General features: G+C 42.8%; 1 protein-coding gene across 1 annotated transcript in view; it reads right to left on the bottom strand.

The window, feature by feature from the left end:
* Nucleotides 1–26,874, bottom strand: part of LOC111961214 (calmodulin-regulated spectrin-associated protein 1-B-like) — a 117,247-nt gene that overhangs the window by 42,055 nt on the left and 48,318 nt on the right. Inside the window, 6 exon segments of the mRNA XM_023983297.2 lie at nucleotides 4,434–4,566; nucleotides 4,759–4,855; nucleotides 5,517–5,656; nucleotides 17,042–17,183; nucleotides 24,659–24,739; nucleotides 26,289–26,450. Of these exon segments, the coding sequence (XP_023839065.2) occupies nucleotides 4,434–4,566; nucleotides 4,759–4,855; nucleotides 5,517–5,656; nucleotides 17,042–17,183; nucleotides 24,659–24,739; nucleotides 26,289–26,450 (755 nt within the window).

The following is a 26,874-nucleotide window of genomic DNA, read 5'->3' as shown; positions in this document are numbered from 1 at the left end:
TACTACTCCCTTCACAGAACAGTGCAAACTGGCCCTAACCAGAATAGAAAGATTGGGAGGCCCCGGTGGACAACTGAGCAAGAGGACAAGTACATTAGTGTCTAGTTTGAGAAACAGACGCCTCACAAGTCCTCAACTGGCAGCTTCATTAAATAGTACCCGCAAAACACCAGTCTCAACGTCAACAGTGAAGAGGCGACTCCGGAATGCTGGCCTTCTAGATGATAAACGTGGATTAGCTAACACAACGTGCCATTGGAACACAGGAGTGATGCTTGCTGATAATGGGCCTCTGTACGCCTATGTAGATATTCCATTAAAAATCTGCCGTTACGGCCTCCCGGGTGGCGCAGTGGTCTAGGGCACTGCATCGCAGTGCTAGCTGCGCCACCAGAGTCTCTGGGTTCGCGCCCAGGCTCTGTCGCAGCCGGCCGCGACCGGGAGGTCCGTGGGGTGACGCACAATTGGGCTAGCGTCGTCCGGGTTAGGGAGGGTTTGGCCGGTAGGGATATCCTTGTCTCATCGCGCTCCAGCGACTCCTGTGGCGGGCCGGGCGCAGTGCGCGCTAACCAAGGGGGCCAGGTGCACGGTGTTTCCTCCGACACATTGGTGCGGCTGGCTTCCGGGTTGGAGGCGCGCTGTGTTAAGAAGCAGTGCGGCTTGGTTGGGTTGTGCTTCGGTGGACGCGTGGCTTTCGACCTTCGTCTCTCCCGAGCCCGTACGGGAGTTGTAGCGATGAGACAAGATAGTAATTACTAGCGATTGGATACCACGAAAATTGGGGTGAAAAGGGGATAAAAAAAATATATATATACAGTGGGGAGAACAAGTATTTGATACACTGACAATTTTGCAGGTTTTCCTACTTACAAAGCATGTAGAGGTCTGTAATTTTTATCATAGGTACACTTCAACTGTGAGAGAAGGAATCTAAAACAAAAATCCAGAAAATCACATTGTATGATTTTTAAGTAATTAATTTGCATTTTATTGCATGACATAAGTATTTGATACATCAGAAAAGCAGAACTGAATATTTGGACTTACAGAAACCTCTTTAGTTTGCAAATTACAGAGGATCATACGTTTCCTGTAGTTCTTGACCAGGTTTGCACCACACTGCAGCAGGATTTGGCCCACTCCTCCATACAGACCTTCTCCAGACTCCTTCAGGTTTCGGGGCTGTCGCTGGGCAATACGGACTTTCGGCTCCCTCCAAAGATTTTCTATTGGGTTCAGGTCTGGAGACTGGCTAGGCCACTCCAGGACCTTGAGATGCTTCTTACGGAGCCACTCCTTAGTTGCCCTGGCTGTGTGTTTCGGTCGTTGTCATGCTGGAAGACCCAGCCACGACCCATCTTCAATGCTCTTACTGAGGGAAGGAGGTTGTTGGTCAAGATCTCGCGATACATGGCCCCATCCATCCTCCCCTCAATACGGTGCAGTCGTCCTGTCCCCTTTGCAGAAAAGCATCCCCAAAGAATGATGTTTCCACCTCCATGCTCACGGTTGGGATGATGTTCTTGGGGTTGTACTCATCCTTCTATTCCTCCAAACACGGCGAGTGGAGTTTAGAGCAAAAAGCTCTATTTTTGTCTCATCAGACCACATGACCTTCTCCCATTCCTCCTCTGGATCAATCCAGATGGTCATTGGCAAACTTCAGACGGGCCTGGACATGCGCTGGCTTGAGCAGGGGGACTTGCGTGCGCTGCAGGATTTTAATCCATGACGGCGTAGTGTGTTACTAATGGTTTTCTTTAGACTGTGGTCCCAGCTCTCTTCAGGTCATTGACCAGGTCCTGCCGTGTAGTTTCTGGGCTGATCCCTCACATTCCCATGATCATTGATGCCCCACGAGGTGAGATCTTGCATGGGAGCCCAGACCGAGGGGTGATTGACCGTCATCTTGAACTTCTTCCATTTTCTAATAATTGTGCCAACAGTTGTTGCCTTCTCACCAAGCTGCTTGGCTATTCGTCTGAGCCCATCCCAGCCTTGTACAGGTCTACAATTTATCCCTGATGTCCTTACACAGCTCTCTGGTCTTGGCCATTGTGGAGAGGTTGGAGTCTGTTTGATTGAGTGTGGACAGGTGTCTTTTATACAGGTAACGAGTTCAAACAGGTGCAGTTAATACAGGTAATGAGTGGAGAACAGGAGGGCTTCTTAAAGAAAAACTAACAGGTCTGTGAGAGCCGGAATTCTTACTGGTTGGTAGGTGATCAAATACTTATGTCATGCAATAAAATGCAAATTAATTACTTAAAAATCATACAATGTGATTTTCTGGATTTTTGTTTTAGATTCCGTCTCTCACAGTTGAAGCCAGCCAAAAACCGACGCACCCAAAAAGACCACACAGTAGCTTCTCTCCAGAACCCCCAGCCCAAGACCAACCACCGTCCGCAACGCCCCGTAAAACCCAACCACCCAACCCCAACCACACCAAACAAACCCAACAACCACCAACCCAAACCCCGAACCCAAACCCAACCAAACACCACCCACACCACCCACCACCAACACCAACCACCCACCACCAACACACCCACAACCCACACCCACCACACACAAAACCAACCCCCACCACACCACCCCCCCACACCACCCCCACCCACACCACCCACACCCACCAAAACACCCACCACCCCCCACCACCCACAACACACAACCAACCAAAACACCAACACCAACCCCCACCCCCAACACCTACCACCCACCAACAAACCCCACAACCCCCACCAACCACACAACCCCACACCACCACAACACCCACCCACAAACCACCTAACAACACACTCCCCACCACCACACACCCCACACACCCACACCCACCCCCCACCCACCACCCACCCACACCCCACCCAACACCCACAAACAACCAACAAACACCACCCAACCCACACACACACACCCAACACACCACCACCACCACCCCCCCACCAGCCACACCCACCACAACCACCCCACACCAACAACACCACCCCCCACCACCCACACCCCACACCCACCACCACCACAGCCCCACCCACCCACAACCACCACCCACACACCCCACCACAACAACCACAAACCACACAACAACCCACACCCCAACAACCACCCCACACAACCCCACCCACACCCACCAAACACACCCAACCACCACCAACACACACCCCCCAACCCACCACCACACCCCCACACACACGAGCCTTTACTGTACCCCTCACCTATACAACAAACGACACGACACCTCTACCACATCGCTTTTGTAAGTAGAAACAACCTGCACAAATACGGAGTTGTATCACAATACTTGCTTCATCCCACTGTATATATACTATATATCCTCTGCCCACAAGTTACCAGCTACCACAATCAGTCATTCATTATAACCTTATATGTCTACACTGCTTATTTCCTGATTCAATTATGATGTTATTTTTAAATGGAACAAAACAAACACAACACAAACAACAAACAAAAACAACGGACATTTCCTAAGTGAATCCCAAAACTTTCTTGCACAACTCGTAGTGAATATATTTTTTTATGTACACCTTTATTCTCAACTAGGCAAATTCCACGTTAAGAAACAAAAAATTCTTATTTATCACATGATGGCCTACTCCGGCCAAATCCGGACCCGACCGCTGGGCCAACCTTGTGACGCCCTGCCCTGTGGCGCTCCCCCAAATCCACAACGGCACAAACCCACCCCGAGCACCAACCACCCACAACCCTGTCGATACCCTGCCTGGATTCGCCAACCAGGTCACTATATATGCAGCCCTCTGTTGCACTGAGACTGCAGTGCCTACATACGACCGCTGCCGCCAATCGGGGCCAAAAAGGACGAGAGTGCAGCAGACCCCCAGCGAAACACGTACTTTGCATGTAGACACTTCATTACAGGAATCATTAGGATAATGTTTTGACCCAAATCATGTTTTAGCCTCCTATAAAAATAGGATGTTTTTAGTGAGGTGAATGGAATCTGAAGCCCGCACCGATGCAACGATAAATGTTTGAACTCGCCACAGCCAGTCAAAGGGTCGCAGTCTAAAGCCCTGCCTTTTTCACTATATTTTACTTTCAATGAAACAAAGGCCTTCAACTTCCCATCAAACAGCAGCCTAGGCCGAGGCTCCTCCTCTTCAGCAGCTAGGCCGAGGCTCTCTCTCTCTTAAAAATCGGCCAAAAGCCAGCAATTACCGGCTAACAGAAACCCTGACACCACACAAGCACGCCCGCCACACACACACACCACACACACACACACACACAACACACACACACACACACACACACACACACACACACACACACACACACACACACACACACACACACGTGAGCAAAGGCTCATTCCAATCCTAGCAGAAAACTAAGATAACAAACAGACAGAAACAGACTGACAGAAAAGTGAACAGAGTTTCAAGTAGTACCTGTTACAGATATCTGGGCTTTGGGATGATGTTATGACGTCAGGAGAGCCAGGTGTGGCCAGGAAGCTGCGTTTGGTAGCATTGGAGATGGAGACATGGGGACGGGAATTCTTGGGCTGCAGCAGTGACCTCACTATGAGATTGATGGCAAAGTGTCAATCAAAACACTGAGGAACCTTATAGATCAATGTTCTTATGAGTGGCTCAAAGTCAAATTCAAAAAATCGGATGAAAACATTGGCTCTGGATGAATGAAAGGCAGTAGCACATATAATACATCAGTGCAAAATAATATATTATAAGAAGAAGAATACAATGTCTGTACCGTCTTTGACTTCTTGCAAGTCCCGTGGCTGGACAAAGTCGGGCTTGAGGATCTCAAACCACCAGAATAGCTCTGCGATGAACACCATGACATTGTGCTTTGGAAAGATGTCAGAAACAGAGTCAACACCACAACATTGGAGAGTGTTTAAATAACTGGTAATTGCCAAAATAATGGAAACACTTAAGCAAATGAGGGATACATAGTGTATTCGGACAGCCTTTTCCACAACCCAAAACACAAAATTATGGAATTTCTTGTGGAAGAATGGAACTCTATTGGAGGGATGCGACACCAAACACTTATAGAATCTATGTCAATGTGCATTGAAGCTGTTCTGGCCCAAATCCCTATTAAGACCCTTTTTTTTATGTTGGTGTTTCCTTTATTCTGGCATTTACCTGTATGTCTGCTAGTAGTGCATTGAGGTCCTGTTCAAATGCTTTCAAGATGCATCCTACTTCCCTCTTTATAGAACTGGCCAATGTTCTGATAGGATTGGACAGGTTAAAGCCATGTAATGGAACACCTTATTTAGGGAGTAGGGAGTAGAGATGTACATTAAAAGTATTCAAAAGGGTATCTTTCTCAATTTGTATTTCCTCACTACCTCACCTCCTTCTGAAACACAATGGAAGAGGTCTCCCCCTCTGCCCTCCTCCTACAATACGCTATGAGAAGCAATGAGTGAGGCTAATCAAGAAAGAATGATAGCCTCTGTTTCGCCACTGAGGTAAAGTAGTAGAATGGGGACTCACCTTCAGCACTGGGGGAGCATACAGCACGTCTTCTGGGCGCAGGTGGAAGCTTCGGTTCAGGTACACATTACAAAACTCCCTCAAGAGCTGGATGTTGTACAGGCTGTCTGCTATGGAGGACACCACTTTCAGGCAAATATCTGGGAGACACATATAAAAGGGCTTTATAAAATAACTGAGATTGATTTTTACGTCACTGTTAGAATGAGGCTATGTTAGCTAACCTTGTCATACATATTGTAATCTCTCGAGGACAGGGGTGGTGACTTTAGAGTACTCAATACTTTGTGGTAACTAATAACCTAACGCGTTAGTTTTTATGTAATCCGTTACCTAGTTACTTTTACAATATTATTTACCTTTTTTTTGTTGGCAAAATAAAAATTCCTCCCCTTAGGATACGTTCGTCGCGCTCTTTCTATTCCAGCACAAAAGTTGTGGCGGGTAGCTGGGCAGGGTAACTTGTAGCTAGATAGCTAGCGAGATGGCAGAGACAATAGCCTTCATCGTGGAAGTATTCGCATTATTTTGAATTGGTAGAAGAAAAGGACAGATTGTCACGATTGTTGTACGAACTGGAAGCATACTCGGACCAACGTGCAGCGTGATCTGGGTTCCACATCTTTTATTTTAAATACGTGAACCACACAACAAAACATTAAAGACTAAACGAAACGTGACGACAATGGAGTGCTAACATGCAACTACACATAAACAATATCTCACAAAACACAGGTGGAAAAAAGCTACCTAAATATGATCCCCAATTAGAGACAACGATTACCAGCTGCCTCTAATTGGGAATCATACAAAATCACCAACATAGAAAAACAAAACTAGAACCCCACATAGAAAATATAAACTAGACTAACCCCCAGTCACGCCATGACCTACTCTACCATAGAAAATAAGGACTCTCTATGGTCAGGACGTTACACAGATCTTGTATCTTGATTGACGCTACTTGCACACGCACACACAGGATCACACACAGGATCATCGGGTTCAGGTGAGTGCTCCATTTACTGTCTGGTAATAAAGCAAACAACGTAGCTAGGTGATCAAGTTAGGCTCAGTTGATAAGAATTGAAAGCTCTAGCTCCGTCTTCGCCATAAACATAAAGGAAAGGGCGCTACAGAATCTGTCTGCCCAGGATCTGTGTGTAAAACAGATTGGTAGCCAATTGTCCTTGTATTTGAGCTCTCCTTTTACTGTGCCCAGTTGGTTTTATATATGTATTTACTTGAGGAAATAATTTAACAAAATATATATTTTAAGTATTGTAAAGTAGATATTGCGTCTGTCATAATGTAATTAGTTACTTTTAAAAGGAACGTTCCCAACACTGCAGACGACTGATGAGGAACTTTGGCCTAGTATGCAGATTTTTCGTCACTAATAATTTTGACAAATCAATCTACAAACACATAGCCTATTAGCTATACAATTAGCCGCTACACATTAACTCAGCACAGGGATTAAAAACTATAATTGAATACGTAGAGGGATCTGTTAGCAGAGAAACATTTAATTAACAAAAGTTAAAGGAAACCACTCATTCCTTTCATTTACAGAGTTAAATAACATTTATGTGAGAACAATATTTTTTTTGTGAACACGTTTCATTTTGGCATTATAATAAGGTTGGTAGCAACATGAAAAATAATTGTTGATATCTGTAGCAGCTCAAGTTGACTACAAAATCCACAATGGAATGCTCTCTCTATGGGCTGGCTGGCTGGCTAGCTAGGTAACTAGCCCCTTATTGTATGGGACACTTTTAGAGGCCATTCAATACAATAGTCATCATTAAAACAAAAGTAGTTTAGGTCAAAAGAGATTAGACTAATAAAGGAAATAACAGTGCAGGTAGATGGTAATGGGAACTGTACTATAGAGGCACAAAATAGGTTAGAGGAAAAACAAAAAGAAATGGAGGTACTTATTCAAGAACGATCAAGTGTAATGTATTACAAATATTAAGCGAATTGGATGGAAAATTGTAAAAAATGCTAATTTTTTATTCAATCTTCAACAGAAATGCTACCAAAAATAATTTACAGAAACTTGTTACAAATGGAGTCTCTTTTTTAAACATATTTTCAGTCTGGAAAAAAAGACCTTTTTTGATGTACTCAAAGATCCATTATTATCATGTTTTAATTACTCCTATAAAAATGATAGACTTTCAGGTACTCAACAAGAAGGTCTGATTTTACTACTGAAACAGGATCCAGGTGGTAAGTATAAAGATCCAGTCCATTTAAAAACTGGAGGCCTCTCCTGGTGAAATGCATAGCACATAGAATAGAAAACGTTTTACCAAATAATTGTTCATCCTGATCAGACAGTTTTTTTTACATGGACGATATATATTGGAGATAATATACGACTCATTTTTTAAATCATATAGCAAAAAATATTTCCTTTTATTTGGAATGCTAAGCCAGAAAAAAATGTAACGTGCCTATTTATATAATGAATGAGTTTGGGGGGATAAAATGATTAAATATTAAAGCTTTAAACCTCTCACTAAAAGCTTCACTCACACATAAGTTATACTTAAACCCAAAATGGTTATTAGGTAGATTATTAAGGCTCATCCTTGTTAAAAAATTGCATATACAGATTACAACTTCTCATTTGACTAATTGAAAAATACATTTAATCTAAAGTATCACCCTTTCTTAAACAAGCCATACAAAGCTGGTTACAATTTAAGTTTTATCCCCCAGAAAAGAAACAAATATTACAACTAATATATGGATTAATAAAAAATTATTATTTATGGAAAAAATGTGTATTATATTTATTAATGATATTATGAATAGAAAATGGAGGAGTTGACACATATGCAGCTATCAAAACAATATGGGAATATCTGCTCAATCCCAATTTACAACCAACTGATTGCAGCATTACCAAAAGAATTGAGGCAAATGGAAAAGGGAGAAGGTAGGGAACTTGTTTGCCTGCCATATATTAAAGATACAAATTGGCTGAAAGGAATTAGCATAAATAGAAAAATATACCAGTTTAATTTTAGGACAAAAATGTTGACAGCTGCGCCGTACAGGTTGCAAAGTAAATGGGCAGAGATTTTCGATGTACCGATTCCATGGCACATGGTTTATAAACGGGTACAAAAAACAACACTTGATTCAACACTTAAAGTTTTTCAATTTAAATTATTATATAAATTCTTGCCGCCAACAGAATGCTATATATATGGAGCATACGACAATCTCAGCTCTGTAGATTTTGCTGCGAAGAGACAGAATCAATAGATCATTTATTCTGGTATTGTCCCTATGTAGCTTGTTTCTGGTCAAAGGTTCAGGAATGGTTAAAAAAAAAATCACAACATGCACTTAAAATTAACCGTACAAATAGCAGTGTTGGGCGATTTGGAAAGCCATCGTCAATCAATAAATAAGATATTAATACTTGTAGGGAAGGTTTTCATCTTTAGCTCACAATCTGTGGATACTATACGATTAGAAAGGTTCAAAATGTATGTAAAACATCACAGCACAATTGAAAAATATATGGCACATGGAAACCAAATGAGGGTGGTCTATGGTGATAGGTGGTATGGGCTGAGAGTGGGTGAGGGGTGGGATTAAAGAGCTTATGTTTTGGTAATGTATTATTGTTATGAGCTTGCTTTATATAAAAGTACCATGTATGTAAAATGTATATGGGGAGTGGTGGAGGGGTTAATAATAATAATAAAAAAAAAAGATTAACATTAAAGAATACCATTTACAGATAGATAATAACATAGCTCTTTGATGACCATTCTAGGATTTTCTCAAGACAAGAGAGCCTGAAAAAGGAATGATAATTATTGGGATCACTACTATCCCCGTCCTTATGGAGTGGCAGCACAAAGCTGCTTTCCACACATTTTGAATACTTCCTGATACTAAAGTTACATTTTTTTAAAGTGTGTTACTGAGCCATCAATGAGGGATGCTGCATACTTAAGCAAAGACGGCTCCATTATTAGCCCCTAATGACTTCTTGGTGTCAATACCTAATAAGGCAGCAAGAACTTCTGAGTTGCCAAAAAGAAAAACCCTGACTACCATTTCCAAAGTCACGTGAGATTGACTGATCATCCATTGAAGCAACTGGAGGCTGTATGTGGGAAGCACAGTCAACTGACTGGCCAAGACCAGAAATACCAAATAAGAAACCAGCTCAGATAAAATGCTGATTAATGACGCATGAGTCTAAAACTACTTGCTTAGGCAGTAGAAGTAGAGGAATTACTCGGCTTCAGTGAATTAACAGATTTTTTTTATTTAGAGGGATCACTAACAGTCCGCCCTAGCGCTAAGGAAGTAGTTTGATTTGGCCTGTTTAACCGATAGCCATAACCAACAAAGCCTCATTCAGCTTAGAAGCCACCGGAGAGGGAGACAGAACAGGGGACAAAGGAGCAGGTACCTCTGGGTCCAATCTCGAAGCGGAAACCCCCAGGGATGAAGGCGTCGGAACCTCTGGATCCAGGGTGGCGAAGCTCTTTGAAGTCTGTATCCGGTCAGTGCTTCCCACCGCCAAGGAGGCCCCTATTGCCAAAAGCTGCTGCGTTCAACTTCCACGGCGAGTGACGTGCCTCCATGGCTGGTAGATAGTGGGTGTTCCTGTTCCTATTCCTACCCTAAGTCATCCAGAAGAATCATACTAACTCCATTCTCCGGGGAAGGGGGAGACCCCTTTGGGGAGGGTTCCCTGCAGAGCACCGGCTGTGGAGATGACTCGACGGCGACACTCCCACTAGGCCAGAGTGGCCTCCAGCTACTGGAGAAAGAGAAAGTAGGCGGATGTTGATTCCCCAGTAGCTTGTGTAAGTTGGCTAAGAGTAGCCACTTCACCCCTGTAGTCCTCTGCAAGCAAACCTTGCTACATTGAAAGTCCGGACGGTCCACCTTGTCCCAGAATAGAGCAAAATAAACACAGCTCATTCAGCATTGAAAACGTTTGTTCGTGACCTCCATTTGAAACTACAGGCTAGATAGACTACCTGGGCTTCCGTGTCTCTCTAGAAAGGAATTTACTAAAAGTTGGCGATGAGCCACAGTGTGTTCGCAAACACAACCTGCATCCCAAGACAAGCATAGCCAGTGAAATGGCAAACACACACCCGAGTCACACACCAGTACGGCAAACAGAGTGAAAGCGGAGGACTTGCTCACTGTATGGAACCTGGCTGCACATACACTATACGAGCGGGAGGTAGACAGATAGAAGGTGCATTCGCTTACCAATGAGCAGGAGCAGCGTGAACGAGCATGGGGAGAGATTGAACTGCTGATGCACAATCAAGTTTAGAAATTGCACCTTGTGTATTCTACTATGCTAACTCTCAACAGTAAGTTGCGACCCTGACTGAGTTCCTAAAAAATGTATATATATTTAAAAAATGACATGGTGTCCTTATACACTACATTATATAGAAGTATGTGGACACCCCTTCAAATGAGTGGATTTGGCTATTTCAGCCACACCCGTTACTGACAGGTGTATATGGCAATTGCACACAGCCATGCAATTGCCTTAAACAAACATTGGCAGTAGATTCGTGATACGTTTTTCAAATCATATGAGCAAAAAATATTTTGCTTTATCTGGGATGCTAAACCAGACAAAATAAAGCATGCCTAATGAATATGAATTGGGTGCGTTGAGATTTAAATATAAAAGCACTAAACCTCTCTCTAAAAGCTTCACTTATTCAAAATTGTTACTTGAACCCTAAATGGTTCTCAAGTAGATTACTAAGAAAAGCTCATCCATTGTTTAAAAATGGCCTTTGTGCAGATTGCCATGTCTCATTTTCGATTAATTGAAAATGATACTTTTTTTCAAAGTATCTCTCTTTTTCAAACAAGCAATGCAGAGCTGGCTACAATTTACATTTCATTTCCCTGAAAAGATAGAACAAATATTACAAAAAATATAATGGCTGAACTAAAATGTGCTGGTTGATAAAATACCTGTATTTATGGGAAAGATGTTTGAAAAGGGTATTTTGTTCTTAAATGATATTGTAAATTGTAATGGTAGAGTCGTCTTTCATGGAGTTATCAGAATTGTACGAGGTCTGCTCAATCCAAGAGTACAACCAATTGATTACAGAATTACCCCAAAATGGCAGTGGGAAGAGGTAGGGAACTGGTCTGTCTGCACAATATAAAGGATCAAAGAAACATCCTCTCACTGTCAACTGCGTTCATTTTCAGCAAACTTAACATGTGTAAATATTTGTATGAACATAAGATTCAACAACTGAGACATAAACTGAAGAAGTTCCACAGACAGGTGACTAACAGAAATTGAATAATGTGTCCCTGAACAAAGGGGGGGGGTCAAAATCAAAAGTAATAGTCAGTATCTGGTGTGGCCACCAGCTGCAATAAGTACTGCAGTGCATCTCCTCCTCATGGACTGCACCGGATTTGACAGTTCTTGCTGTGAGATGTTACCCCACTCTTCCACCAAGGCACCTGCAAGTTCCCGGACATTTCTGGGGGGAATGGCCCTAGCCCTCACCCTCCGATCCAACAGGTCCCAGATGTGCTCAATGGAATTGAAATCCGGGCTCTTCGCTGGCCATGGCAGAACACTGACATTCCTGTCTTGCAGGAAATCACGCACAGAACAAGCAGTATGGCTGGTGGCATTGTCATGCTGGAGGGTCATGTCAGGATGAGCCCGCAGGAAGGATACCTCTTTGAGGGGTCTTCCATGTAATGCACAGCGTTGAGATTGCCTACAATGACAACAAGCTCAGTCCGATGATGCTGTGACACACCGCCCCAGACCATGACGGACCCTCCACCTCCAAATCGATACCGCTCCAGAGTACAGGCCTCGGTGTAACGCTCATTCCTTCGACGATAAACGCTAATCCGACCATCACCCCTGGTGAGACAAAACTGCGACTCGTCAGTGAAGAGCACTTTTTGTCAGTCCTGTCTGGTCCAGCGACGGTGGGTTTGTGCCCATAGGCAACATTGTTGCCGGTGATGTCTGGTGAGGACCTGCCTTACAACAGGCCTACAAGCCCTCAGTCCAGCCTCTCTCAGCCTATTGCGGACAGTCTGAGCACTGACGGAGGGATTGTGCGTTCCTGGTGTACTCGGGCAGTTGTTGCCATCCTGTACCTGTGATGTTCGGATGTACCGATCCTGTGCAGGTGTTATCACACGTGGTGGACAATCAGCTGTCCGAGGACAATCAGCTGTCCGTCCTGTCTCCCTGTAGCGCTGTCTTAGGCGTCTCACAGTACGGACATTGCAATTTATTGCCCTGGCCACATCTGCAGTCCTCATGCCTCCTTGCAGCATGCCTAAGGCACGTTCACGCAGATGAGCAGGGACCTTGGGCATCTTTCTTTTGGTGTTTTTCAGAGTCAGTAGAAAGGCCTCTTGAGTGTCCCAAGTTTTCATAACTGTGACCTTAATTGCCGACCGTCTGTAAGCTGTTAGTGTCTTAACGACCGTTCCACAGGTGCATGTTCATTAATTGTTTATGGTTCATTGAACAAGCATGGGAAACTGTTTAAACCCTTAACCGATCTTCATTGTAAAGTTATTTGCATTTTTACGAATTATCTTTGAAAGGCAGGGTACTGAAAAAGGGATGTTTCTTTTTTTGCTGAGTTTATAAAATGACGCAAGATTCAAGACTTTCGAAAATTATTATATAGAATTCTTGCCAACACAAAATGTTGAATATTTGGGGCATAAAATCATCGAAGCTCTGCAGATTTTGTTGTGAGGATGCAGAATCAATAGACCGTTTATTTTGGTATTGCCCTCCAGGTTCTGAAAATGCATAGCATTGATCTAAAATTGACCCTAGAAATAGTACTGTTGGGAGATCTGGAGAGACCAGTTCAGTCAATTACTAATATACTAATACTCTTAGTAAAAGTATTTATCTTCAACTCGCAAACATCACAGCATAGTTGAAAGATATATGGTGTGTAGAAATCCGAAGAGGGTGGCCAGCAGAGATAGGTGGGATGGGATGAGGGAAGTGGAGGGTTGGGATGTGGAATTGGAGACAAGTGGGAGTGGAGTTGCTGGGCGGAGGATAGAATGACAGTCAAAGATAAAAGTATAAAAAATTAAGTCAAAATAAAACATAAAAAATAAGTACGTTTGAATGACACTGAAGGGCAGTGTTTTTACAGCTAATGCCGGTGTGCCTGATGCCGTGCAGGTGTTTGTACACACACACACACACACACACACAAATAGTGCCATTATTGCACTCAAACATATTCAGTTGGCCTTGCTGTTATGATTTCTGTTGGGGGGGGGGGGTCTTGGAGGGCTGGTGGCCTGGCGATGTGCCCTTGAGCAGGGTGTTGACCCTGGTTGCTTCTGTGTGTCGCTCTGGATGGGAGTCTGTTAGATGACTAATGTGATGTAGCTGTTGAGCGCCTTCACTGCAAGTACATTGTATGTTTTAAATATTCAATAAAATAAATTATTTAAAAAACATTGGCAGTAGAATGGCCTGTACTGAAGAGCTCAGTGACTTTCAACGTGGCACCGTCATAGAATGCCAACTTTCCAACAAGTCAGTTCGTCAAATATTTGGTCTGCAAGAGCTGCCCCAGTCAACTGTAAGTGCTGTTATTGTGAAGTAGAAACGTCTAGGAGCAACAATGGCTCAGCTGCGAAGTGGTAGGCCACACAAGCTCACAGAACGGAATCGCTGAGTGCTGAAGCGTGTAGCGCACAAAAATCGTCTGTCCTCAGTTGCAACACTCACTACCGAGTTTCAAACTGCCTCTGGAAGCAATGTCAGCACAAGAACTGTTTGTCAGGGGGTTCATGAAATGGGTTTCCATGGCCAAATAGCTGCAACACAATTCCAGATACAATAGTCATTTACAACGTTAACAATGTCTACACTGTATTTTTTTATAAATGTTGTGTTATTTTAATGGACAAAAAATTAGCTTTTCTTTCAAAAACAAGGACATTTCTAAGTGACCCCAAACTTTTGAACGGTTGTGTACGGTAGTGTACGTATGTCCCCATTACAAGTCAAACATAATCAAAACCTATTTGTTTCACTTACTTGCTGTGCTGTTTCATTGTTAATTTGTTCAGTCATTTCATTCTCAACCAGGACTTATATGGAACACCATTTGGGTCTTTGCATGTCAAAAAAGACACGTCAAATAACACTATTTGACGTGTCAAATAAGCTTGTTGAATAATCAGGACCTGAATATGACTGCACGTCACATAATAATTTAATGCGTTCCTACATTTTTTACGTAGTTATTATACATTGATTACACTATCACTCGTATTTCATATGTCACAACGATTCATCGATACGTATGCTATGATGCTGGTAAAGTTGTCTCGCGCACCTACAGTGCTGGTCATTCAAAAAAGCTAGCTAGCTCATGGATGCAAACAATGTTCCTCCCCAAAAACATATCAAAACGACAATCTGTTTCAGTAGCTATAGTTAGCTAGCTGGGCGTCTGGATTGATAAAGGTCTAGCATAAAAAAAATTGTGATAGTTAAAAAGCTAAGATTTAAAATGGGCTTATTTTTTAGTAATAGATCTTGCCCCTCCATGAACAAAAGGAAGCATATTGTGCGGTCAACTTTCCTGACAGTTCTTGACTCTGGTGACACCATTTACCAGAAGTCAGCAGCCACTACTCTTAAACCTTTGAATGCCGTGTCATCATCTAAAATAACTCTAATTTATAAGACAGTTCTTATTTGATTAATGGTGGTCAGACCCATCTGTGAAGCTAGCCACAATAAGAATGAGTCACAATAGTGGACTTTGCGGTCAACCTTCAAAATAAAGTATGGCATAACTCTACCATCTGTATTCATTTGCATCACTGTCAATGACATACAAATTCTTCTGGTTCTATTGTGCCGAATCCTTATTGTGGCTAGCTTCACAACACATAACCCAGTCCAGTCGAGCTTCACTAGCCAGATGAAACTAGCTGGCTGCTTATAACATTAGCTTTGGGCAACAGGGTTAAGTAGCTGGCTGGCTATTTATTTTCATGAACTGAAGTCCAATTTCAATAGGCGAACAACAAGTGGCAACCTAGCTAATACGTACTCACAAGGATTCCTAAATCCTTGCTAAGAATAATGAAAATGACTGCAATTTCTACTGGTCATTGTTTTCAGGCTGGTTGTATTGGTGCTAGCTAGGTACCAAGCTAAAGTTAGCCACGCCAGAAGTTGCTTTATTACCAACGCGGTATTGTAAACACATCGTTCGTGGCCGGTGTTTGCTTGTTTGCAGACTTTTTTTGTACAGCTTTGACAGTGCTACTGTATCTTTTATGACATGCAAAGACCCAAACGGCGTTCCATAGTATGTATGTCGTGAAGCTAATAGCAGTTTTTGCTAATAGCAGTATTGCTAATAGCAATACACATGTATTACTGTGCAACTCCGGTAGGGCAACATCTTAAAAATAGCTCACTTGGTAGTGAGTACCAGTGCTCGACCAGTCCCACGACAGAGAACGCTTGATTGTCAAGGGCAATGAATTCCATTATCTTGGCTTTAATGGATTTCGCCTTTGAGTTGTCTCGCTGAAATGTTCTTACTCTTTCAAATGACTGCTCGACTTGTTGACTGCTCGATCCACACAGCAGACATTGTGTGGGCTAGGTTAGGAATGCTGTGTTGCACGTGTAAAGCAACATTTTACATGGCTTCATTACGTCATGTACCTACGTTATATAGGTATGCAGGGTAGCTTTGACATCGGTTTTTAACATCGGCGTTAAACTAGACACCGTGCCGATAGCGATGTTGGTTTTTGAATGAGTAGGGAATGGTCAACGATGTCAAATGCATTGGAAAGGTCTATAAAATAGGGCAGCAAAATGTTTGTTTTATGATCTAGGCAATTTACCACATCACATTAAACAAGCATAGTGGCTGAAAAAATGCTATGTCCAGATCTAAAACCAGAATGGTGCACATTTAGAATAGAGTGAGAAGTTAAAAAAGTTATTCGCTGAGACACTGTTTTGCAATGGTCTACAGTAGCCTCAACAGCACTCTTTGAGGTAGCACCATGGTGTAGCCGGAGGACACCCATTTTCCGTCCTCCTCTGGGTACCCTCTAGCCCAGGGGTGTGTAACTAATTTTTCCCCGCCGGACGCATTCGGTCTTCACCGAGGTCCAGAGGGCCGCACTGAAAATAGGCAATTCTTCCTTGCTGTCAACATTTGCACAAAATTGTCCTCTAACCATCCTTTTTTTAAATGTTCAATGCTTGACGCTTTGATGATTCAAGTGAAGAGACTTTATACATGTAGGTCTATTATCATCTCTACACAGTTCCTATTCGGTTGTAGTAATTTAAATGTAGATGGAGTTATACTTTTTTTACTCAAACCACCAGCATTGAATCGGCTCGCAGGCCCGATCCGATATGCTTGACACCTCTGAACTCATGAGTTCAAGGCAGTTAGAAGACAACCTACCCTCTAGCCTCATAAATTCGGGGCAGTAGAAGTGCACCACTGACAGCAGAGCGGCGCCATCACACATGTCCTTCATGAGGTCATCCAGCATGGGGAAGTGCTGGAGCTGCCGGCCAGAGAGGTGATCTCTACGGTATCGCACCTACACACACAGAAATGGGTCAGAGATCAGACAGGGGCAAGGACTGGGTCAGCCTGTGTGGGATGAACAGTCCTTCTCACACACAGATGCACGCACGCACACACACACACACACACACACACAATCCACTGTAGTGGGTGTCTTCTTGGCAGCCTGCTCCTGCCAGTGACACAGCGGATTTAAATAGCTCTGTTTAGCTCTCTTGAGTTTATCCTGGGTCGGAGACAGTTGAGTTCACGATCCTCCTCTCTGCACGGACTTAACAGGTCATTTGAGGAGCTCTGCTTTGTTTATTTGTTAAGTCATCAGCAGAAGTTGCATGCCAAGAAGAGCACAGCAAGAACAACACAACTACCACCACACCAACAGCCAGGAATCAGTGACAGAGTCAGTAGCTATCACATTCATTATGTAAGCTACACAGATAACACCAACCCTTACAATAAGCTCTTCTACAAGAGTAGAGATAAGAGACCAGTATGGCCTACAAATCATATCTAGATTTTTTTCACATTTATGGTCCAATCACAATGTACAGTTGAAGTCGGAATGTTTACATACACTTAGATTGGAGTCATTAAAACTCGTTGTTCAACCACTCTAAAAATTTCTTGTTAACAAACTATAGTTTTGGCAAGTCGGTTAGGACATGTACTTTGTGCTTGACACAAGTAATTTTTCAAAAAATTCTTTACAGATAGATTAATTCACTGTATCACAATTCCAGTGGGTCTGAAGTTACCATACACGAAGTTGACTGTGCCTTTAAACACCTTGGAAAATTCCAGAAAATTGTGTCATGGCTTTAGAAGCTTCTGATAGGCTAATTGACATCATTTGAGTCAATTGAATGTATACATTTCAAGGCCTACCTTCAAACTCAGTGCCTCTTTGCTTGACATCATGGGAAAATCAAAATAAATCAGCCAAGACCTCAGAAAAATAATTGTAGACGTCCACAAGTCTCTTTCATCCTTGGGAGCAATTTCCAAATGCCTGAAGGTACCCCGTTCATCTGTACAAACAATAGTACGCAAGTATAAACACCATGGGACTACGCAGCCGTCATACCGTTCATGAAGGAGATGCGTTCTGTCTCCAATAGATGAACGTACTTTGGTGCGAAAAGTGCAAATCAATCCCAAAACAACAGCAAAGGACCTTGTGAAGATGCTGGAGGAAACAGGTACAAACGTATCTATATCCACAGTAGAACGAGTTCTATATCGACATAACCTGAAAGGCCGCTCAGCAAGTAAGAATCCACTACTCCAAAACCGCCATAAAAAAAGCCAGACTACGTTTTGCAACTGCACATGGGGACAAAGATTGTACTTTTTGGAAAAAAGTCCTCTGGTCTGATGAAACAAAAATAGAACTGTTTGGCCATAATGCCCACCGTTAAGTTTGGAGGAAAAATGGGGAAGCTTGCAAGCCGAAGAACACCATCCAAACCGTGAAGCACGGGGGTGGCAGCATCATGTTGTGGGGGTGCTTTGCTGCAGGAGGGACTGGTGCACTTCACAAAATAGATGGCATCATAAGGTAGGAAGATTCTGTGGATATATTGAAGCAACATCTCAAGACATCAGTCAGGAAGTTAAAGCTTGGTCGCAAATGGAAGCATACTTCCAAAGTTGTGGCAAAATGGCTTAAGGACAACAAAGTAAAGGTATTGGAGTGACCATCACAAAGCCCTGACCTCAATCCCATAGAAAATTTGTGGGCAGAACTGAAAAAGCGTGTGCGAGCAAGGAGGCCTACAAACCGGACTCAGTTACACCAGCTCTGTCAGGAGGAATGGGCCAAAATTCACCCAACTTATTGTGGGAAGCTTGTGGAAGGCTACCTGAACTGTTTGACCCAAGTTAAGCAATTTAAAGGCATTGCTACCAAATACTAATTGAGTGTATGTAAACTTCTGACCCATTGGGAATGTGATGAAAGAAATAAAAGCTGAAAGAAATCATTCTCTCTACTATTATTCTGACATTTCACATTCTTAAAATAAAGTGGTGATCCTAACTGACCTAAAACAGGACATTTTTACTAGGATTAAATGTCAGGAATTGTGAAAAACTGAGTTTAAATGTATTTGGTTAAGATGTATGTAAACTTCCGACTTCAACTGTATATCTCAATTCTCTTGTTTTGTTTTCTCTACATAAGCTTTGTTGCTAAATTAAAAGGTCAATACACTGCATTTCAAACAGTCAGGAATAATCTAATACATTCAGGGCTTGTAAAATTACTCCTAAACTAAATAGCTGAAAAGCTTTTAGTTGTAGCGCTTGCCACCCTCCTGACTTTCCACCGGCCTGTACTGGAAACTACATCCCCTCCAAGGTGCTTCTCTCCTGGCTATCATACTGGTAACACGGCCTCCATTGCGTTGCTGTTTTGATCGGCCCCAGCATTTAATCGCACTAAGTCACCACTCTCTCTTTGCTGTTGTTATGTTGGCCAGTTTGGCGCCTTGGTTGTGTTTATTGTGGGTCCTAGTGCTGGCTGGTTTCTAGTGTTAGGTTCTGAACAAACAGAGTAAAAATTAGAAAAAGCTCAAACCAAGTTTATTCACCCACTGGGTCAAACAGCTGCAAAGACAAAGACATGTTTACACAGGCACATATATTTATACCCTCCTACTAGGCGGAGTCAACTCCTTACACATATAGACAGCCAATACCTCTGTTGCTAGTCATGAACTTAATTGGTTCCTCTCACTGGTGCAGTCATGGCCCTGCCTCATGCTAGAACCTATATGTGTGTGGGATAGGACTGTTCCTTCTCACGTCATCTGACCTGACCTCGGGCCGAATTCCTCGCTCTTCCCTTATCCACGACTGTCCCACCTTATCAGTGACTGAAACCAGACCGTAGACCTTTGCCTCCCTCTTTAGGAGCCACGAGATTGAACAATACCATGTTTTGACCAAATGTAAACTTTCTGCACTCCCCCTTCCTCACTCAGTATCTTTCCATACACCTAGTTCTTATCTACTTTCCATTTACCCCAACATATACATTCATTAGATATGTAAAGTAGTCAATGACATGAATAAGTATATTTCAATCTCAAACCCAACACTAGTTTGTGGTTGGGTTTTGGCTTGCTGCCTATAATAGAGGTGATCCTACAAACTGTGTGATTCAATCTAACTATCTCACTGTGTGGATTGATTGACTTTCAGCTGATTCCTCGACAACCTATTTTATTTGCGTGGATTTAAACAGAATTGTTCCAAAATGAGTCTACCACTTTCTGCCACACGGGGAAAGTGACTTTTTCCAGATTGGCAGCAACCCCGTTCAGAGACTATGGTGAATGTTTCATCCCATGTAGGAGCTGCACTTATTTCGCACAGTTCTCTGGATAATATTGGCCAGCCAAATTTCCAATGTGGAAACTGTCAGCTTACTGAGGAATATATATCTGAGCTGGACGTCCAGAAGCAAATTGAGACATTGCAGTGTATCCTGGATAGGTCCCCCTCTAAGACCTTTTCCTTTTCTACTCCTCAGCCTGGTCGTTGTGCCACTGCCTCACCACAATATTGCCACTCTGACTGGCCAAGGGCTGATCTCCCGAGTGAAGTCACCTCTCCCCTCACACCTGCCCTTCCCATCCTACCCCAACCTCCCATCGCAGGAGCCTGGACCCTCTCTTCATATTTCAAGACTGCATTAAGACATTGACTCGAAGACAGACCAAGCCCCACTCAGATAGTACCTCCCATCCTTTCTAAGCATTATCATCGTACTCTTGTCTATACTACTAGGGGTGTTGTCAGTTGTAATCTTTAACCCATTCATTTGAACTCCACTCTTAGATCTGCTATTGTTAGCTCAAAAGATAAAGCACTGTGTGAGCAGACCACAGTGGACTCAAGTTCAAATGTGAATTCCATAAACTTGAACACCCCCTTGGTTTTCAAATCACGTAGAGGGCTTGGGCTGTTGCATGATAGCAATCAAAGCTCATGTAAGTCCATTTCTAACATTCCATCATTGGTTACTCTGAGAGTTCCTCGTAATGACTTTGGCTGCAGCCTCAGGCCCTATGGTGTTAACCTTGGAAAAGCAATTCCAAAATTGTTCCTTCCTCTATTACTATTAGGGATAGACCAAATGGTGCAGTTCTATGCAATCTTATAGTCATTACAACTATATCAACCATCAGACAGGGCCTGCAACCGCCTATTGAACCTAGCTTGTTTGAGTTGGAATTTAAAATTGTGACTTTAAAATTCGTAAAGGACTTGGGTTAATGCATCTGAACATTAGGAGCTTACTTCCTAAACTGGATTACATCAAGATCTGGGTTATGCAGACAAATCCGGATATTCTGGTATTGACTGAATCTTGGATCTCTCGGGACATTCTGAGCTCTGATATTAATATTCAGGGTTATCATCTGTTCAGGAGCTGATAAGACAGGGTAGAGGTGGTGGAGTGGCCATTCCAATTAAAAATAACTTTATTGATATCCATTTCCCTTGACTACAATTCGAAGTTATTATCCTGGGTGACAATCTAAAAAAACATGTGTTTGATCTAAACCTAACCCAGCAGGTGACTAAGCCTACACTGCCCAACCCTAGAGATCCTTCAAAATCAACTCTGAGCAATCGGGGGAGAAGGGCCTTGGTCAGGGAGGTGACCGAGAACCTGATGGTCACTCTGACAGAGCTCTAGAGTTCCTCTGTGGAGATAGGAGAACCTTCCAGAAGGACAACCAACTCTGCAGCACTCTACCCATCTGGCCTTTATGGTAGAATGGCCAGACGGAAGCCACTCCTCAGTAAAAGGCACGACAGCCCGCTTGAAGTTTGCTAAAAGGTAACTAAAGGACTCTCAGACCATGAGAAACAAGATTCTCTGGTCTGATGAAACCAAGATTGAAAACTTTGGCCTAAATGCCAAGTGTCATGTCTGGAGGAAACTAGGCACCACTCATCACCTGGCCAATACCATCCCTAAAGAGAAGCATGGTGGTGGCAACATCATGTTGTGGGGATGTTTTTCAGCGGCAGGGACTGGGAGACTAGTCAGGATCGAGGGAAAGATTGTGTTTAATGTGTATTTTAGATTGTATTATACAGGGCACATTTGGAAAAGTGAAGGGGTGTGATATATAAACAGTATCTATTGTGTTTGTGTATTTTAGATTGTATTATACAGGGCACATTTGGAAAAGTGAAGGGGTGTGATATATAAACAGTATCTATTGTGTTTAATGTGTATTTTAGATTGTATTATACAGGGCACATTTGGAAAAGACACCTAGGTCTCAATATGTCTTCTCTGTCAAAATAAATGTTGAATAAAAAATGTAATAGAAAAATAGGTGTTCCACAATCATAAGAACCACTAAAAATGTTACTGTATTTAATCAAAATAATAGTTTAACCTGCTTTTTTTCAATAATCACTGATCTGCTTTCAAGTCTCTCTATGAAAATGCCCTTTATGTAAAAAATTGTTTTTACCAGAACCATGCACAATGCATATCCACTAATAATTACTAACTTCTGGCATCAGGCATTATAAAAAACCAACACAGGTCTCATAAACAATCTCTCAAGCACAAGCCCACATGCTAGTGAGTAGCCAGCTCATCTTTACATTTCAAGTCTAGCCAACTTGAATCCATTTGCTTGCTAAACAAGGTAGAACAGTTCAAGTGTTATAAATGCATCCGTCAGTCTCCAAATGTTTGAACAACATCCTTGCACATGTATAAAACACAGATGAGACAGCAAGCACATAAGTCTGTGGCTGAAATGCTGTGAGCAGTAGAATCATTTTCATTGATACTCCCATTTGAGTAGGGTCTGCGGTTCTAAACAACCGGTGTCCATATGACCGATTCTGTTGGCCCAAACCTCAAGTGCAAATAGCGAGTTGAAACTGCTTCTTGTCAGAGAGGAAGACGTGGTCTTCATCTTTGTAGTTGTAAGTGGTAGGGGCTTGGTACCTGTGTGCGAGTGGAAAGGTGCACACAGCGCAGAAGGAGCGAATGAGACGAGTCCATAAAGACAAACGCTCATATGAACTACAAAATATAAAAACATTGATACTTGCATTAATGGCATTTGGAACATAAAACATTTGGAACTAAAACATACTATTCATTTGATATATTTCCCAGCCCGAGAGACAAGAGGCAGTGGTGAATGGAGGTTGTATACAGGGGATAGCAGTGTAGCAGGTTAGAGGCGGTGAACGGGCCGGGCTAATGGGGTGTACGTTACCACGCGAGACAACGCCACTGGTTCCAATAAGCCAGTGCATGCATGAGATCAGGCTGGACAGAGACACAGAGAGATGATTATGGACTCATGCGGTCCCCAGTCGCACACAAATACGTATTAAATACACATATTTAACCCCTTATTTTTGTCACAAATATTCTCCATTTAAGTGATAATGCCCTCGAAGCCGGTGTTTGGAGGATATATTGGCACGGGTGTTGTTAGGCCCGAGACAAAGTCAAGTTGGCAAAAGGTAGTATTATTAGGGCTGGCTCTTTCACCAAAGGCTATAGCCTACATGGCTCATACACTATATTTACAAAAGTGTGTGGACACCCCTTCCAGTGAAGGGAAATATTAATGCTACAGCATACAATGACATTCTAGACGATTCTGTGCTTCCAACTTTGTGGCAACAGTTTGGGGAAGGCCCTTTCCTGTTTCAGTATGACAATGCCCCTGTGCACAAAGCGAGGTCCATACAGAAATGGTTTGTTGAGATTGGTGTGGAAGAACTTGACCTGCCTGCACAGAGCCCTGACCTCATCCCCATCGAACACATTTGGGATGAATTGGACCGCCGACTACGAGCCAGGCCTAATTGCCCAACATCAGTGCCCGACCTCACTAATGCTCTTGCTGCTGAATGGAAGGAAGTCCCCGCCACAATGTTCCAACATCTAGTGGAAAGCCTTCCCAGAAGGGTAGAGGCTGTTATAGCAGCAAAGGTGGGACCAACTCCATATTAATGCCTCTGATTTTGGAATTAGATGATCGATGAGCAGGTGTACATATACATTCAGTCATGTAGTGTATTATGAGACAGGTGGGCCATTTTAGCAATGAGCATGCTCCTGTAGCCTAACGGTAGTAGTAGCATTGTGGCAAAGTTAAAGATGGCTGAAGCCCGTCCGCGCCTTAGCAATGGTAGGTGAACACTGAGGGATGGAAATAAGAAATTGAAGAGAGAGAAAGTGAGAGTGAGTGAAAATGAAAGAAATCATGAGAAAAAATGAAAGCAATGCAGATAGTGCCAAAATAGCCCTTTGAATTGAAAGAATGCGAGAGATGGCTAGCGAGAGTGAGAGCGATAGCGAGAGAGACAGCGAGAGAGAGAAAGACAGCGAGAGTGAGCGTGTGAGACAGCGAGAGAAAGACAGCGAGAGTGAGAAAGACAGCGAGAGTGAGCGTGCGAGACAGCGAGGGGAAAACGCGAAGATACCTTTTGGTGGCTGGGGGACTCTAGCAGATGCTGCTTGATTATGGTCTCTTTCTCTGTGATCTCCTTCATCTTCATATTCACCTGGGGGACAGACAAGGGTCAGTACACTACACACATTGTCCCGCTCTCTCACACTCACACACACACACACAATAGCAGGCTTTTGTCCGATTAAATAATAGAAAACCTGAAAAATAAAATTGCCGCTAGCCAACTGTCTGGGAGAAGAAATTCCTGTTGCATAATAATGCTTTTTAGCCTATTCATTGTTGGAAATGCAAGTCGATGTAAATACATTTGACTGGTCATGCTTAGCGGTTAATTTTCTTAATTTAGTGGAATTAAATTGCCGCGTGTACAGTATATTGGTTATGCATCTTATTTATCACACGCGTACAAGCATTCAGATACAGAGCCTTTGAGGTGAAAATCTGTCAAGACAGCACAACATCTGCTGCTGCAGCATCTTGTGGTGCTTTCAAGACAACTGGGAACTGAAAAATATGAGGTCAAATCATGACATCAGTAATGTTCAGGTCGGAGCTCTAGAAAGAGTTAGAATTCCGAGTTGGCTGACCAGTTGACTTCAACGCACTGAAATCAGAGATTTACGAGTTCCCAGTTGTTTTGAAAGTGGCATCAACTGGCAACGGAAGGCAGGCTTCATCAGCGCGTCACACACCACTGCAGTCGTTCTGCCCCTGAGAAAGGCGGTTAACCCAACGTTCCCCGTGCACCGAAGACGTGGATGTCAATTATGGCAGCCCCCCGCACCTCTCTGGGTTAAATGCATTCAGTTGTACAATTGACTAGGTATCTCCCTTTCCCTTTTCCAATGAGCTGGAGGCAGTATGCATTTAGAAAACGTAGAAATATACTTAATTGTTTGAAAGCTTTAACGTTGAACGTTTTAATACACGAGGCATGTCTTACCATGCTTCAAAGTAGCCCATTAGATCTCCTCTCGTTCTAAATTTCTGACAGATATTTTCATCTCGGTCACATGAAACCGCTCTCGTGTGCAGTGTCCTTTTGACAACAGTGTTTTCCTGCTAATTGCATTTTGGAACAAACATTTGCACGCAGCCTACTGCCTTTAGCACATTAATGCGCTTACAATTTGAAGAAATAGGTTTATAAATATTCTGATCTTTTGCATCAGACTCATTGTTTTTCAAAGTAAAAATAAATAAATAAGAATATGTAAACTACTGTAGGCCTACTGGTTATATGAATTTGGGATCTGTTTGGAATAGGCTATTTATTTCTGGACAAGCTGACCAATAGAATAGGTAGCTTAAACTTTTCTACTATAGTAGAATGACATAGGCTAGCGATTTTGCCGTTCGTCACTTGTCGTGTTGGCTGAGGAAAAGTAAAAAAGTAGTTATCAGAATTCAGTAAGAAGGACCGCACATCGTTGCATCCTCGACTTGCATGTTCTGTTAATATGAATGACCATATTCTAAATGTAATTTCTGTCATTCTGAGCACCGTGGGTGGACTCCCTAATCAGGTTACGCACCCAATGCATATGGGTCCGTTAAATTTCTTAAATGTCCGATAAATTAAAATGTTGCCAGTCAAATGTCCGGTGACACATTTTCACCCTGACGCACGCACGGCTCACCTTGTTGATCCAGAAGACCATGGCGTCCTCCAGGTCAAAGGGCAGCTCCTTGGAGGCACTGAAGGTGGAGAAGCGTTTGACGCAGCCTACCACCCGCTCTATGCTGATCATCTCCACTGTGTGTGCCATCATCAGGGAATCAATTAGTGGTATGTGGGAACTCTGTACACACAGGGGAGAAACAATATATGTTTAGGATGTTTGCTCCTACCCTACTCGATTGATCGTTTAAGGCAGTGGTTCCCAAACTTTTTATAGTCCCGTACCCTTCAAACATTCAACCTCCAGCTGCGTACCCCCTCTAGCAACAGGGTCAGCAAATGTTGTTTTTTGCCATCATTGTAAGTCTGCCACACACATTTATTAAACATAAATGTGTGTGGGAAGTGACAAAGAGCTCTTACAGGACCAGGGCACAAATAATAATAATCAATAATTTTGCTCTTTATTTAACCATCTTGCATATAAAACCTTATTTGTTCATTGAAAATTGTGAGTAACTCACCACAGGTTAATGTGAAGGGAGTGCTTGAAAGGATGCACATAACTCTGCAATGTTGGGTTGTATTGGAGAGAGTATCAGTTT

This window comes from Salvelinus sp. IW2-2015, linkage group LG4q.1:29 (assembly GCF_002910315.2).
Source record: "Salvelinus sp. IW2-2015 linkage group LG4q.1:29, ASM291031v2, whole genome shotgun sequence".
NCBI classification, from domain to species: domain Eukaryota; kingdom Metazoa; phylum Chordata; class Actinopteri; order Salmoniformes; family Salmonidae; genus Salvelinus; species Salvelinus sp. IW2-2015.
The sequence above is the reverse complement of the archived record's forward strand: the minus strand, read 5'-3'. Positions and strand labels throughout refer to the sequence as shown.